General features: G+C 43.0%; 1 protein-coding gene across 6 annotated transcripts in view; it reads right to left on the bottom strand.

Moving 5' to 3' along the window:
* RUBCN (rubicon autophagy regulator) overlaps positions 1-14,582 on the bottom strand; it is a 75,308-nt gene that overhangs the window by 46,282 nt on the left and 14,444 nt on the right. For 3 of the 6 annotated variants that reach the window (XM_012443187.2, XM_064360070.1, XM_012443188.2), the window contains exon 1: positions 6,023-6,108. The exons of 1 other annotated variant lie outside the window; for it this stretch is intronic. In XM_012443187.2, coding sequence (XP_012298610.1) covers positions 6,023-6,093 — 71 coding nt within the window. In that variant the 5' untranslated portion in view covers positions 6,094-6,108. Of the gene's footprint in view, positions 1-6,022; positions 6,109-13,895; positions 14,082-14,312; positions 14,356-14,582 lie in introns of those variants that run through there. 2 more of the 6 variants (XM_064360072.1, XM_064360073.1) reach the window with 2 other exon arrangements.

Raw genomic sequence — 14,582 nt, 5'->3', positions numbered from 1 at the left:
CTCTGGATAAAGCCAAAGACTTTCCCTTCCTCACAATAAATGTCCCTGAGGAGCCAAAGCTACAAAAGCATGTGGCTTTTATTCTAAGATACACCAAACAATCTATATTTGGTATCTGCTCATATATTGAAAAAATTTGATTTACGTAGCTACTCTATTTAGTGTCTTCACCTTATAAAAAAATTTTGAGTGGTACATAATTGTACATATTTATAGTGTACAATGGGTTATTTTGGTACATGAATACATTGTGCACCGATCACAACAAAGTAATTAGCATATCTATCACCAATATTTATCATTTCCTTGTGATGAGAACATTAAAAAACCTCTCTTCCAGCTATTCTGAAATACACCACACACTGCTAACGCTCGTCATCTTACGCAATAGAACAGCAGACCTTATTCCTCATATCTAACTGTAACTTTGCACCTGCTGACCAATCTCTCTCCATCCCCTTCTTCCTCCTACCCTCCTCATCCTCTGGCAACCACTGTTCAACTCTGTACTTCCATGAGAACAACTTCGTGGATTACACGAGTAATAGCATGTGATAGTGTGATAGCTGTCTTTCTGTGCCTGGCTTATTGCACTTAATGTAACACCTTCCAGGCTCATCCATGTTGCCAAAACTGAAAGAATTTCACTCATTTTTAATGCTGATTATATTCCATAGTGTATATATACTCCATTATCTTTAGCCATTAACCTATTGATGGACTTTTTTTTTTTTAAGACAGAGTCTCACTCTATCGCCCAGGCTGGAGTGCCGTGGCATGATCTTGGCTCACTGCAACCTCTGCCTCCCATGTTCAAGGGATTCTCCTGCCTCAGCCTCCGACATAGCTGGGATTACAGGTATAGGCTACCATGCCTGGCTAATTTTTGTATTTTTAGTAAGACGGGCTTTTACCATGATGGCCAGGCTGGTCTCGAACTCCCGGCCTCAAGCAGTCTGCATACCTCAGCCTCCCAAAGTGCTAGGATTACAGGCATGGGCCGTCGTGCCCAGCTGCTGATGGATGTTTAAGCTGATTCCGTATCTTGGCTATCATGAACAGCGCTGCAATAAACAGGGAAGTGCAGATAACTCTTTGACACACTGATTTCATTTCCTTTGGATATATGTTCAGTATTGGGATTGCTTGACCACATAGTAGCTCTATTTTTAACTTTTTGAAGAACCTCCAAACTGTTTTCCATAATGGCTGTATTAATTTATATTCCCACCAGCAGTGTGTGAAAGCTCCCTTTTCTCCACATCCTCACCAACACTTGCTATCTTCTGATTTTTTTTTTTAATATGTAGCTATTAGATTTGGTTTGCTAGTATTTTGTCAAGTTTCTGCATTCATATTCATCAGGGATACTAGCCTGTAGCTTTTTCTCTTGTGTCCCTCTCTAGCTTTGGTATCAGGATAATGTTGGCCTTGTAGAATGAGTTTGCAAGAATTCTCTCTCCTTCAATTTTCTGGAATAATTTGGGAAGAACTGGTATAGTTCTTTAAATGTGTGGTAGAATTCAGCAGTTATGAAGACATCTGGTCCCAGGCTTTTCCTTGACGGGAGACTTATTACTGATTCAATCTCATTACTCATTATTGGTCTGTTCAGGTTTCCTATTTCTTCATGATTAGTATTGGTGGGCTGTATGTGTCCAGAAATTTATTCATTTCTTCCAGGTTTTCCAATTTGTTGGCACAGAGTCATCTTTAAGAGCTCCTAGTGACTCTCGTATTTCTGTACTGTCAGTTGCAACGTCTCCTTTTTGTCTCCGATTTTATTTATTTGAGTCTTTTTTCCCCCTTGGTCTAGCTAAAGGTTCGTTAACTTTATCTTTTGAAAAAAACAAAAACACAACTCTTTTGTTAATCTTTTATTTTTTCCAGACTCTATTTATTTCTGCTCTGATCTTTATTATCCCTTTCCTTCTACTAATTCTGGGTTTTGTTTGTCCTGGTTTTCTAGTTTCTTGAGATGCAACAGTAGGTTGAGCTCTTCCTACTTTTTCGATGTGATGTTAATTGCTGGACGCTCCCTCTTAGTGCTACTGTTGCAGTATCCCAGTTTTGGTATGTTGTGTTTCCACTGACATTTGTCTCAACAAATTTCCTAATTCCTTCTTAATTCTTCATTGACCAACTGGTTGTTCATGAGCACGTTGTTAAATTTCCACATATTTGTACAGTTTCCTAAGTTGTTCTTGTTATAGATTTCTAGTTGTATCGCACGGTAATCAGAAAAGATACTTGAGCGGCCAGGCGCGGTGGCTCATGCCTGTAATCCCAGCACTGTGGGAGGCTGAGGCAGGCAGATCACTTCCAGTCAGGAGTTCAAGACCAGCGTGGCCAATGTGGCGAAACCCCATCCCAACTAACAATACAAAAAAATTAGCTGGGCATGGTGGTGCGTGCCTATAATCCCAGCTACATGGGAGCTGAGGCAGGAGAATTGCTTGAACCCGGGAGGGAAGGTGGAGCTGAGATTGTGTCACTGCACTCCAGGCAACAGAGTGAGACTCTATCTCAAAAAAAAAAAAAAAAAATACTTGATATGATTTCAATTTTTAAAAGTTTTCTGAGACCTGTTTTGTGACCTGCCATATGATACCATATATCCTGTTCCATGTGCTGCTGAGAAGAATGTGTATCCTGCAGCTACTGAGTCGAATGTTGTGTAGATGTCTGTTAGGTCTGCTTAGTCTATGATATAGTTTAAACTTTGCTGTTTCTTTGTTGATTTTCTGTCTGCATGATCTGTCCATTGCTGAAAGTGGGGAATCAGAGTTCCCTGTTACTATATCAGAGTTTCTCTCTCCATCTAGGTCAATTAATATTCACTTTACATATTAAGGTGGTCCCATGTTGGATGCATGTATACATTAATATACAAATATACACAAACACACAATTGTTATATCCTTTTGCTGAACTGAATCTTTTATCATAATATAATGGCATTGTCTCTTTTTACGGCTTTGGATTTGAAGTCTCTTTTCTCTGATATAAGTATAGCTACTCCTGCTCTCTTTTGGTTTCTATTTGCATAAACTATCTTTTTCCATCCCTTCGCTTTGAGTCTATGTACATCCTCACATGTGAAGCGAGATTCTTAGAAGCAGCATATGGTTAAGCCTTATTTGTACGGTTTTTAAAAATTCATTCAGTCACTCTAAGTCTTTTATTTGGAGAATTTAACCCACTTATATTTAAGGTAATTATCGATAAGTAAGGTCTTACTACTGCCATTCTGCTACTTGTTTTCCAGCTGCTTTGCAGTTCTTTCTCTCCTTTACTGTCTTCTTTCGTGGCAGCTGATTTTCTCTAGCAGCGTGTTTTGATTCCTTGCTTTTCAATTGTGGTGTGTCATAGGTTTCTGTGTTGTAGTCAGAATGAGGCTTACAAACACATTTTGTTGTTATAAAAAGTTATTTTATTTATTTATTTTTAATTTTTTTTTCTTGTGACATAGTCTCACTCTCACCCAGGCTAGAGTGTCGTAGCACGATCTCAGCTCACTGCAACCTCTACCTCCCAGGTTCATGCAATTCTCAAGCCTCAGCCTCCCGAGTAGTTGGAATTAGAATTACAGGCACCCACCACCACGGCCAGCTAATTTTTGTATTTTTAGTAGAGACAGGGTTTCACCGTGTTCGAGACCAGGCCAGTCTCCAACTGTTAACCTCAAGTGATCCACCCACCTCAGCCTCCCAAAGTGTTGAGATTACAGGCTTGAGCCACCGTGCCAGGCCCATAAAAAGTTATTTTAAACTGACAGCAACTTAAGTTTGATCATAAAGACAGGAAAAGAAACAAACAAAGTCTACACTTTAACTCCATTCCTCCCCACATTTGGGATTTTCGAAGTCCCATTTTACATATTTTTGTATTGTCTTTAGTGTGTTCATCTTTTTAGGATCATTTACCCTAATGATATAACTATCAATATCAGAGAGTTGAAATACTAAATTCAACTGAAGCTAATACACAGTGGTTGGATTAACCCAATATGCCTGAATATTAGATCCAAGTAAACAGATTACAATGGAGAAATAAAATACGCTTTCCCTATTCTTCAACCATGCTTTCAGCAGATAAGGTCAGTTTTTCCTATTACCTGTTTGGTAATAATTATTTGAATGGTATCACCCTGCATTCCCATGTAATCTTTATATGAGCACAATCAAGATCTTTGAAGTGTATTGGTTCAAAGCAGCTCTTGGTAGAGCCACTTCTGCAAGTATACAGAATGTTCTCCTTTAATCACCAAACACTAAATGCACATCTTTCTGTATCACCCTATGCCAAGATGGAACTAGGCCTAAGTGGCAAGGGAGAATATAACCCACCTCTACATAAATCATTTTCATCAACTCAGAATAAAGCCAAGCTCAGAATAAAATCCCAACTATTTTCTTCTGGGAAGATCTTGACCACATTCCTCCTTTAAAGAGGAATAGAAATTGCTTAAGTGACTCAAAGAAGTATGTCTGGGGAAAAACAAAAAACAGGTTTCCTAAATGTCAACTCAGTCTTAAGCTTACCATACTACAACAAGTAACACTCAAGAGTAAAGTCAAAAGCTGCAAAACTGTGTAAAGCATTACACTATATAACTAAAACATAATCACTAAAAATACATATGTGTGTATCTTATGTATGATATATATAAAATATATGATAGGTAGTAAATAAGTGAAAAAAGTACTATGCAATCGTAAAGTGAGATTCAAGGTAAGAAATATATATTGGCCTATCTTCAATCCCCAAATACTCTTTTTAGTGGTAAAAGGAAACAGCTTCAGCTTACTGGCATATCTCTTCCACAATGAGCTATTTATCTGGAACAGGCCCATGATATCATTACCTGAGATCGTAGCTGAAATCAGGTTGTCCCAAGTCAGTTAATGATTTGATCCCTGAAGTGGAGGAAGAAAGGTGTGATACCCATATGATGGAATATCATGAAAGAATTAAAACTTTTGATCAAAAAGTTTCCAAAGCTAATTAGAGCATATTAAAGTATAAACAGCAGACTGTAAAATTAGATTTATAATCTCAACATAAAAACATGAAAAGAAATAATATGTTAATAGTGGTGACCTTTAGTAGTACAGGGGGACTGTAGAGAAGAGGGTAAGTGTTTAGGCCTTTTCTGAGACTAGCGATTAATAAAGGATCGGTGGACTGGGCGCAGTGTCTCACGCCTATAATCCCAGCACTTTGGGAGGCTAAAGCAGGTGGATTGCTTGAGCTCAGGAGTCCAAGACCAGCCTGGACAACATGGCAAAATCATGTCTCTACAAAAAAAACTAAAACATCCCTCCCCACAGAAAAGGATCAGTAATCCGAACAAACAAGAAGCTAGGAAACACCATACAGGATTTTTTAAATGCTCAAGTATCAAGGGCTTCTCTGCTGAAAGACTGTGGTCAGGCAAGTCCCTGGGACTTTTAATGCCGGAAATTACTTCCTGGAAAGAAGTAATGGGTTCTTCCCTCAGGTAGAAAAAAATATAATTAAGTGAAATAATTATTGGTAACACTAAGGTAGCGAGAGACTATCACATTTACATATATATATGTTTTTTGAGACGGAGTCTTGCTCTGTTACCAGGCTGGAGTACAGTGGCGCAATCTCGGCTCACTGCCACCTCCACCTCCTGGGTTCAAGCGATTCTTCCACCTCAGCCTTCCGAGTAGCTGGGATTACAGGCGCGCACCACCACACCAGGCTAATTTTTTTGTATTTTTAGTAGAGACAGGGTTTCACCACGTAGGCCAGGATGGTCTCGATCTCCTGACCTCGTGATCCGCCAGCCTCGGCCTCCCAAAGAGCTGGGATCACAGGCGTGAGCCACCGTACCCAGCCACATTTATATTTAATTTTTCTTCTTATCTGGCTACACATTTTCTATTTCTAATTATCTAGTATTTAACTTGCAGGCTATGTAGTTGAATATGCTTCTTTTTACATAAATAATATGCTTTAAACAAACAATATGCTTATAGGAGAAACATACTTGACTCTCTTATATAGTCTCTCAGCTCTGGGGCACTTGGGAGAATGTAAACATTGGCCAGTTCCATACATTTCATGGCTGACAGGAGAATCTTCTTTTTTTTCTTTTTTTTTTTGAGACAGAGTCTCGCTCTGTTGCCCAGGCTGGAGTGCAGTGGCGAGATCTCGGCTCACTGCAACCTCCGCCTCCTGGGTTCAAGTGATTCTCCTGCCTCAGCCTTCTGAGTAGCTGGGATTACAGGCGCGAGCCACCACGCCCAGCTAGAATCTTCTTTTTTTTTTGTAGAGATGGAGTCTTACTTAAAAAAAAAAAGAGAGAGAGAGAGAGATGGGAGTCTTACTATGTTGCTGAGACTGGTCTCAAATTCTTGGGCTCAAACAATCATCTGCCTTGGCCTCCTAAAGTGCTAAGATTACAGACATGAGCCCTGCACCCAGCCAAAGGAGAATCTTAATGTCTAGCAGGGAATAAGCAGTACCTATAGGTGTGCTTTGTAGCTTGATTCCTCTTCAACAAATGCTTCCCCATCACACTAGTAATATCAAATGTATTGAATTTCAACTATCAACAGATTTAACATAAGGAAGAAATATAAATATCCCTTACGTCAGAAACCTAACCACCAACAATTCCTTAGCATGGAGGTGAAAAATTCTCCATCACTGGCCCCAATCTAAATACCAACTTTGCTGCTCAGTACTCCTCAAGTCAGAGACAGGCACTCTGTCACACACTGTTACAAACATACCAACCTCACTCCGACTTCCATGACTTAATTCATGCATCTGTCCAACTGGAAAGCCTCTTCTCTTCTCATCCCATTCAGGGATTCGGGTTCAGCTCTAACGCAACCTTCTCTCAAAAGGTTCCAAATGATCTGACCCACTATAACTTCTTTCTTAGAACCCCAAAAGCATATGTTGTCGATATACCATTCCTTCTGAAAATACTTTAAAACTGTTATTTAATGTTATATAGCTTGTTTCCTGAAAGAAAGGGACTATGTATCTTCTATTTCTTTTGTATTTTATTTCATTTTATTTTTGAGATGGAGTCTCACTCTGTTGCCCAGGCTGCAGTGTAGTGGCGCAATCTTGGCTCACCGCAATCTCTGCCTCCTGGGTTCAAAAGATTCTCCTGCCTCAGCCTCCTGAGTAGCTGGGAATCCAGGCACCCGCCACCACACCTGGCTAATTTTTGTATTTTTAGCAGAGATAGGGTTTCACCATGTTGGCCAGGTTTGTCTCAAACGCTTGACTTCAAGTGATCTGCCTGCCTCGGCCTCCCAAAGTGCTGAGATTACAGGCATGAGCCACTGCAGTGGGCCTAGATGTACATCCTTGACCAAGCCATTTAAACTCCTGAAGCTTCAATTCCCTCAGTGTACAATGGAGGCAACAGCTGCTTCACAGAGTGGAGTATAACTGACAGTCTATGGAAAGCACTATCGTAGAGCAGAGAATAACAGTCTCTTTTCTCTGTCATTTTCCCCCTGTGAATTCCATTGCATAAATCTAATAAAGTCAACAAAATCAGGAAGGGCACCTAAAATAAAGCCTTCTTACCCATTCTGCTTCAAAAAAATTCTGCCAAAAATTCTATAGGACTCGACAGTCTGCAACATAATTAAGTTTGATCGCAGTGTCCCACGTCCAAAGAATATATCCATTGCATTTAAACTAAGGTGAAATCCGTGGATGAGCACAGAGTGCAAGGCCCTGTTTATGCTGTCGGTAAGAAAGAAAGTAAGAAGGACTTCCTCAAATAGTGGATGTCACTTGTATATAGTAAAGACTTAAATCTGCTTGATGCAATGGAAGAAACTTACGTTTTACTGCAAAACAATGAGGCTGATTTCATGAGACATATAAGAAAGACAATCTTATTACTTCACAGGCTCATCTCATACCATCTAGGCAGCAGAATGCTTTACAAACAAGGGAAAGCAGGCACACAACACTACTTCAACAGCTATGGCACAGGAGGAAAGACAAGTGTTTCAGTCTCTTCAATTTCTGGCATATATGATTTAAAGGTAAAAGGTATGCCGGGCACAGTGGTATGTGCCTGTAATCCTAGTCACTCAGGAGGCTGAAGCAGGATTGCTTGACTTCAAAAGTTCAAGTCTAGCCTGGGCAACAATGAGAGAACCCTTTAAAAAGCAGAAACAGCTGTGGGGAGAGGAATACTGAGAAACGCTTCAGGCTTAGAGTCCTTGCAGTCAGCTGAAACACCCTTCCCCTCCTGGGTTCAGACAACGGCAGTTTCCCCAGAAGCTTCAAGGGTATGTTTCTGTAATTTTTATACTACAAATTGAACTAGCAATGTGGACTGCTTTAAAATCATGTGATCATCCTGCTTTGCTCCCAGTTCTAGATAAACTGTTAACCCTGAGCATGATAAAGAGGGATGCGAAAGAAATAAAATAGGAAATTTAAAAACGTGAAAATGAATAGGAGAAATGGGAAGAAAGTGGCACTTTCAATGACAACAGTTCCACTAGCATCTGCCCAACTGTAAGAGGCATGACCACACTGTTAATGTTTTCATTCCTCAAACAAATATTCACTGAACACCAACTACACGTCAGGCACTGTGCTAGACGCTGGTGGTTAAAGAGGGGTTGAGTCCCATCTGTCAGGAAATTCAGAACATAACGGTGGAAACGGGCAGTTAGATAACCACGCCATGAGGGGAGATGTGCTGTAACAGAGAGGGATGCCTTCAAAGGCGCGTCACGTAAGGGATGACTAAGAGATCGTCAGACAAAGAGGGAGCTATTGCAGCAAGTGTAGAAAAGCAAGAATGAGAATGGCTAGAAAGATGTGAGAGTGGACGGACATGCCATGGTTCTGTAACTGAGAACTTCGTAAGTACTAACATAAAGACTGAATATCAGAGTGAGGAGTTTTGACACAGAAAATACTCTGTTTTCAACAGGAAAACCACTGAACATTACTTTTGTTTTGAGACAGTGTCTCGCTCTGTTGCCCAGTTTGGAGTGCAGTGGCACCACCTCAGCTCACCGCAACCTCCACCTCCCAGGTTCAAGCAATTCTCCTGTCTCAGCCTCCTAAGTGGGATTATACAGGTGCACAACCACGCCTGGCTAATTTTTTGTATTTTTAGTAGAGATGGGGTTTTGCCATGTTGAACAGTCTGGTCTCGAACTCCTGACCTCAGGTGACCCATCCATCTTGGGCTCACAAAGTACTGAGATTACAGGTCTAAGCCACCAAGCCCAGACAACCACTGAACATCTCTGAGTAAAATATTATAGTAACTTTGTTTCTGAAAAAATAATCTAGAAGCAGGGTGAGGCTATCTGGAATTGAGGGACTAAATTCAGGGTGGAAGATTAGTTAAGAAGTTACGAAGTAATCCCCAAGGAGAAATGATATGAATCTAGAGTGAATACGCTGTTTATATCTGCCCAGAATTTGTCCCTTTATTTTGGTAAGAGAACCCTGATTTTTCACTGAGGAACCAACCACCTCTCTGCTCTGGTTCATGAGGTTCCAAGATCTCACCCTACTCTAGGACCCAGGGTTGGGTACATAATTTAGTCCTGACTAAGCAGAATAGCTCACACCCTGATCACAAGAACAGGAACAAAAAGAGTCAGTCCGAAAAGAGTAAGCCCTGGGATTCTGGTTTTTGCTGGAGCTACTGGGACTTGATCTTTTTTGTTGCTGGTATTGCTAAGCTTGGAGTTGCTAAGGTAATCCTATAGAAAAAACAACACATCAGGAAACAGAGCTTTGAACACCCATATTTGGGCATGTCTGAAGCAACAGTACACTCTAGATTTTTTAGTCATATAAACCATTATATTTGGAAATGGAGAGAAAAAGAAGGCTTCAAAAGAAAAATTAGGAATTGAATTTTAGACCCTGGTGACTGTTTAGATATGGGAAAAGAGGAAGAGGGAAATATCCAATTTCACTCTGACGCTCTGGCTTGGCTGAGTGAGTGGAAAATGCTATCAACAGAGGTGAGAAGAGGGGAAGGTTTTGGTCAGTGGAATAGGCTTAGTTTGGAGATGCTAAAATGCATCTCACTACTTGAATTCTGACCGTATCTGGATCACTGCACCAGGAAAACTGAGCACTGCATGTACCTGGGTTCCGAGGTCAGCAGTAGACCGCACGGCCAGAGCTGTCTAGGGAGGCAGAGCAATGCGAGAAAGACCATTCCTTTAGAACTTTACCAGTCTAGTAGTTTAGTAGTTTTACTAGACAGCCTCCAATCAACTGGCATTTAGGAAACTGAGGGAAAGTTAAGTATCATCCCTAAGCTCCGCAGCATTTTGCTGGAGTGATAGCTAGCTAGATGGAAAACAACAGGGAAACTGACCACATAATTACACCACCAGGGTGACGTGGGAAGCTAAGCCAACACTCTAGGTGCCAATGTGTTGGGAGCTACTGAAAGAGGAAGAACAAGTTATACCCTTGCAAACAGTAACCTGTGGAGCAGACAGCTGCCTTATTTCAAAAGAACTAGCAAGGGGATGGAGTTACTCACTACATAATCAGGATCTCAGTTAGGAGCTTTATGTGTATCATTTTATTTAATCTTCACAAGTTCTCAGGCAGGAAAGCATTATTCTTCCTGCTCAGGCAGGTTAAGTAAAGTAACTTGACCAAGTTAAGCCAAATTAATCCTTTAACTAGGATTCAAATGCAGGTCTATCTGACTTTAAAGCTTATTCTCATTTCATTATACCAACTACTTACAGAAAATATACTGAAAAGTTTCATCCTTCATTTTTAAAATGATGCTACTGGCCAGGCACAGTGGCTCATGCTTGTAATTCCAGTGCTCTGGGAGGCCAAGGTGGGAAGATCCCTTGAGGCCAGGAGTTCGAGACCAGCCTAGGCAACATGGTGAGACCCCATCTCTACAAAAAATTTGAAAAATTTAAAAATTAGCTGGGTGTGGTGGCACACACCTGTAGTCCTAGCTGCTGAGGAGGCTGAGGTGGGAAGAGCATTTGAGTCCAGGGGTTTGAGGCTGCAATGAGCTATGAATGCACCATTGCACTCCAACCTGAGTGACAGAGTGAGAACCTATCTTTAAAATAAATAAATAAATTAAATGATGCTATCTCATCAAGAAGACTGTTTCTGAACTGGGTGTTTCATTGGCCATAGAAAGGTTATGTATGCAGTAACCCAGTCACAAAGCCTCAATTAATAGGCACAAGGAATGTATTTACCAGTTGTGTATCTGGAGCTAAGGAGGCCATCGGTACCATGAAACCTTATTAAAAAACACATTCTGAATTAACCAGCCTCCAACAGAGCAGGCCTCTGACAAGACATGAGTGACTTTGCGAGGATAACCCCACTACTAAAATTAAGTTTTGATTAAAATTTTTTGGTTAAGAGGCAAGCATAAAAAGAATAAAAGATGGGAAAAGATTCTGCAAAGGAGTTATCCTACTGGCCTGAAAGACAGGCACAGAATGCTACGATATTTATTCACTATCTTATATATTTCTTTGTCACTATTAGCATAGTGAAAAGCAGCATAGTGTAAGTATTAAAAGTACAGACTTGGCCCGGGCGCAGTGGCTCACACCTGTAATCCTAGCACTTTGGGAGGCCAAGGAGGGTAGATCACCTGAGGTCAAAAGTTCAAGACCATGGCCAACATGACAAAACTCCGTCTCTACTAAAAATACAAAAAATTAGCTGGGAATGGTGGTGGGCACCTGTAATCTCAGCTACTTGGGAGGATGAGGCAGAAGAATTGCTTGAACCCGGGAGGCGGAGGTTGTAATCAGGCCAAGATTGTGCCATTGCACTCCAGCCTGGGCGACAGAACAAGACTCTGTCAAAAAAAAAAAAAAAAAGGAGTACAGACTCTTGGGCTGTCATGTGTCTCATGCCTGTAACCTCAGCACTTTGAGAGGCCAAGGCAGGAGAATCACTTGAGCCCAGGAGTTTGAGCCCAGCCTAGGCAACACAGTGAGACCCTGTCCCTAAGGAAAGAGAAAAGTGCAGACTCTGGTGCCATAGTGCCTGGGTTTGAGTCCCGTTCTGTCAGGGATTCGCTGTACAACCTTGGCAAATTACTTATCCTGTCCATCCTCAGCTTTCTCATCTGTGAAAGTGACAATAGTAGTACCTACCACATACAACAGTTATAAGGATTAAACAAGTTAATGCAGTATTCATATCTTAATACCCTAAAACAATACCTGGCATATGGTAAATAGAGTGTTACATACATTAAAAAAATAACTAGCCCAGCCTCCCTCACGTGAGGTAGTAGAGGGAAATCAAAATAATCCTAAAACGTGTTTAGAATTTATATGGGACCTCTTACATGAAGCATTTCACAGACATCTGGAGGAAGAATAAATAGACACATACGCAAAGCAGAAAGTGAAACATGGAAAACGGAAGTAAGATGTTCAGTTTCACTTGGTACAAATCATTCACAGATCTCAGGCAGAGCCTCAAAGTCCTGTTAGTCCAGGTTTTGTACAACAGGCCACTTCACACATCAAAGTAGAGTCACCCTTAAAAACAGCAAGTCTTGGCCGGGCGCGGTGGCTCATGCCTGTAATCCCAGCACTTTGGGAGGCCAAGGCAGGTGGATCACAAGGCTAGGCGTTCAAGACCAGCCTGGCCAATACAGTGAAACCCCATCTTGGGGAAAAAAAAAAAAAAAAGCAAGTCTCCAACCAGGAACATCTTATAAATTTTCCCTTGTTGACATTTTCTCAGAGTTAAATAGTCTGCTTCCAGCTTTTGGACACCAGCTACTCCTGAGACCATCAATACATTTGAAACTGTTTCTAAATGTCAAGTGAGGTCAGGCCTGGTGGCTCACACCTGTAATTCCAGCACTTAGGGAGGCCAGTGGGGGAGAATTGCATGAGCCCAAGAGTTAGAGACCAGCCTGGGCAATATGGTGAGACCCTGTCTCTACAAAAAAGTTTTTAAAATTAGCCAGATGTGGTGGCTGGCACCTATAATCCCAGCTACTTGGGAAGCTGAGATAGGATAATCGCTTGAGCCCAGGAGTTGGAGGCTGCAGTGAGCTGTGTGCACAGTACTGCACTCCAGCCTGGGAGACAGGGTGAGACCTTTTCTCAAAAAATAAAATAAAATAATAATAAATGTCAAGCACAACTCCTTTAAGCCACATTCCTGCTCTAGCCTGTCGGCATTCCAGCCTCTTAAAAGATTAAGACCAGAGTTATTAATGAAGCAAACCCTAATGGAAAGCATCTCTACAGACTCCAAGTCATCATTTAGTCAAAGTAGTTTGGTTTTTTTTTTTTCATTTTTTGAAGACAGGGTCTTGCTCTGTTGTCCAGGCTGGAGAATAGTGATGCCATCTCGGCTCACTGCAGCCTTGACTTATTGGACTCGGGTGATCCTCTCGCCTCAGCCTCTTGAGTAGCTGGGACCACACAGGTGAGCGCCACCACACCCAGCTAATTTTTGTATTTTTGTAGAGACGGGGTCTCCCTATGTTCCTCAGGCTGGTCTCAAACTCCTGGACTCAAGCGATGAGCACTTCTCGGCCTCCCTAAGGTGCTGAGATTACACACGTGAGGCAGCGCACCCGGCCAAAAGCAGTTTTTATATTTTAAATCCCCCAATTTCCGGAAGATGTGAACTTTCTGACAACGGTTTTACGTACGTAAATGAGAACTCAGTTTGCATCGTGAGGAAGAAGTGACAGGTTGGAGATGAAAAGGAAATGACACAGAGGTCCTGCCACTCTCTGACAGGGATCCAGCAATGACTGAGTCAGCTTCTGGTGGCGTTAGCAAGCCCGCACCCCCGCCGCACTGCCATGACACTCACTTTCTCCCACAGGCTCTCCTCGCCTTCCTCCCCACACTCACCTCGCCTAGGCTTCTTCCCAGGCCACTCGAAACGCTCAGCCTCTGCTCCCAGAAATGCTTACATCATCACCCTCTGCGCGCCGGCCCACTGGCTGTCACGCAAGTTCCAGTCGGGGTGGCGCCCCGTCCCTATCCACAGACCGCACTGCAGCCCCTCACAGCCACCTCCTCTCCAGCGTCCTGGATCTGAGCTTCACCCTCCTCTGCTCCCTCCGCCCTCCTCACCCTGAGCCTGTTCCCTCGTCCCATCCACGCCCCGCCCGCCCCTCCTCTGCGAAACGCTTCCCAAAGAAGTCCGCGGCCGTCGTCCTCAACTCGCCGCGCCCGGCCCTCCTCTCCGTGTCCCCGCGCCCTCCCGAGCCTCCCGCGGCTCCAGCGCCTGCAGCCGCCGCAGCTCCGCGGCCGCTCCCAGCCCACCTGCTCGCCTCGGGCAGGCGCGCCTCGCCGCCGCCGAGCTCCATGCCCGCGCTCTCCGGCCGCATCCGGGGCGGCAAGGCCGCCTCTTCGCCTGAGAGAGACGTCCCTGCCGCTTCGCCCTTCAGGGCTCCCGGGGGCCCCTGGGGCCGTAGGAGGCACCTGCGGCCGGTGGGTTCGGGGTGATGCGCTACACTCGGGTGGCGGCAGCGGCAGCGGCAGCGACTGCCGCCTCGGCGGCGGCTTCAATCCCGGCCACCCCCACTTCCGGCT

This window comes from Aotus nancymaae, unplaced genomic scaffold (genome assembly GCF_030222135.1).
Source record: "Aotus nancymaae isolate 86718 unplaced genomic scaffold, 86718_ANA_hifiasm-v0.15.2.pri h1tg000038l, whole genome shotgun sequence".
In the NCBI taxonomy this organism is placed as follows: domain Eukaryota; kingdom Metazoa; phylum Chordata; class Mammalia; order Primates; family Aotidae; genus Aotus; species Aotus nancymaae.
Note: the sequence above shows the minus strand (reverse complement) of the source record. Positions and strands in the feature narration are given on the sequence as shown.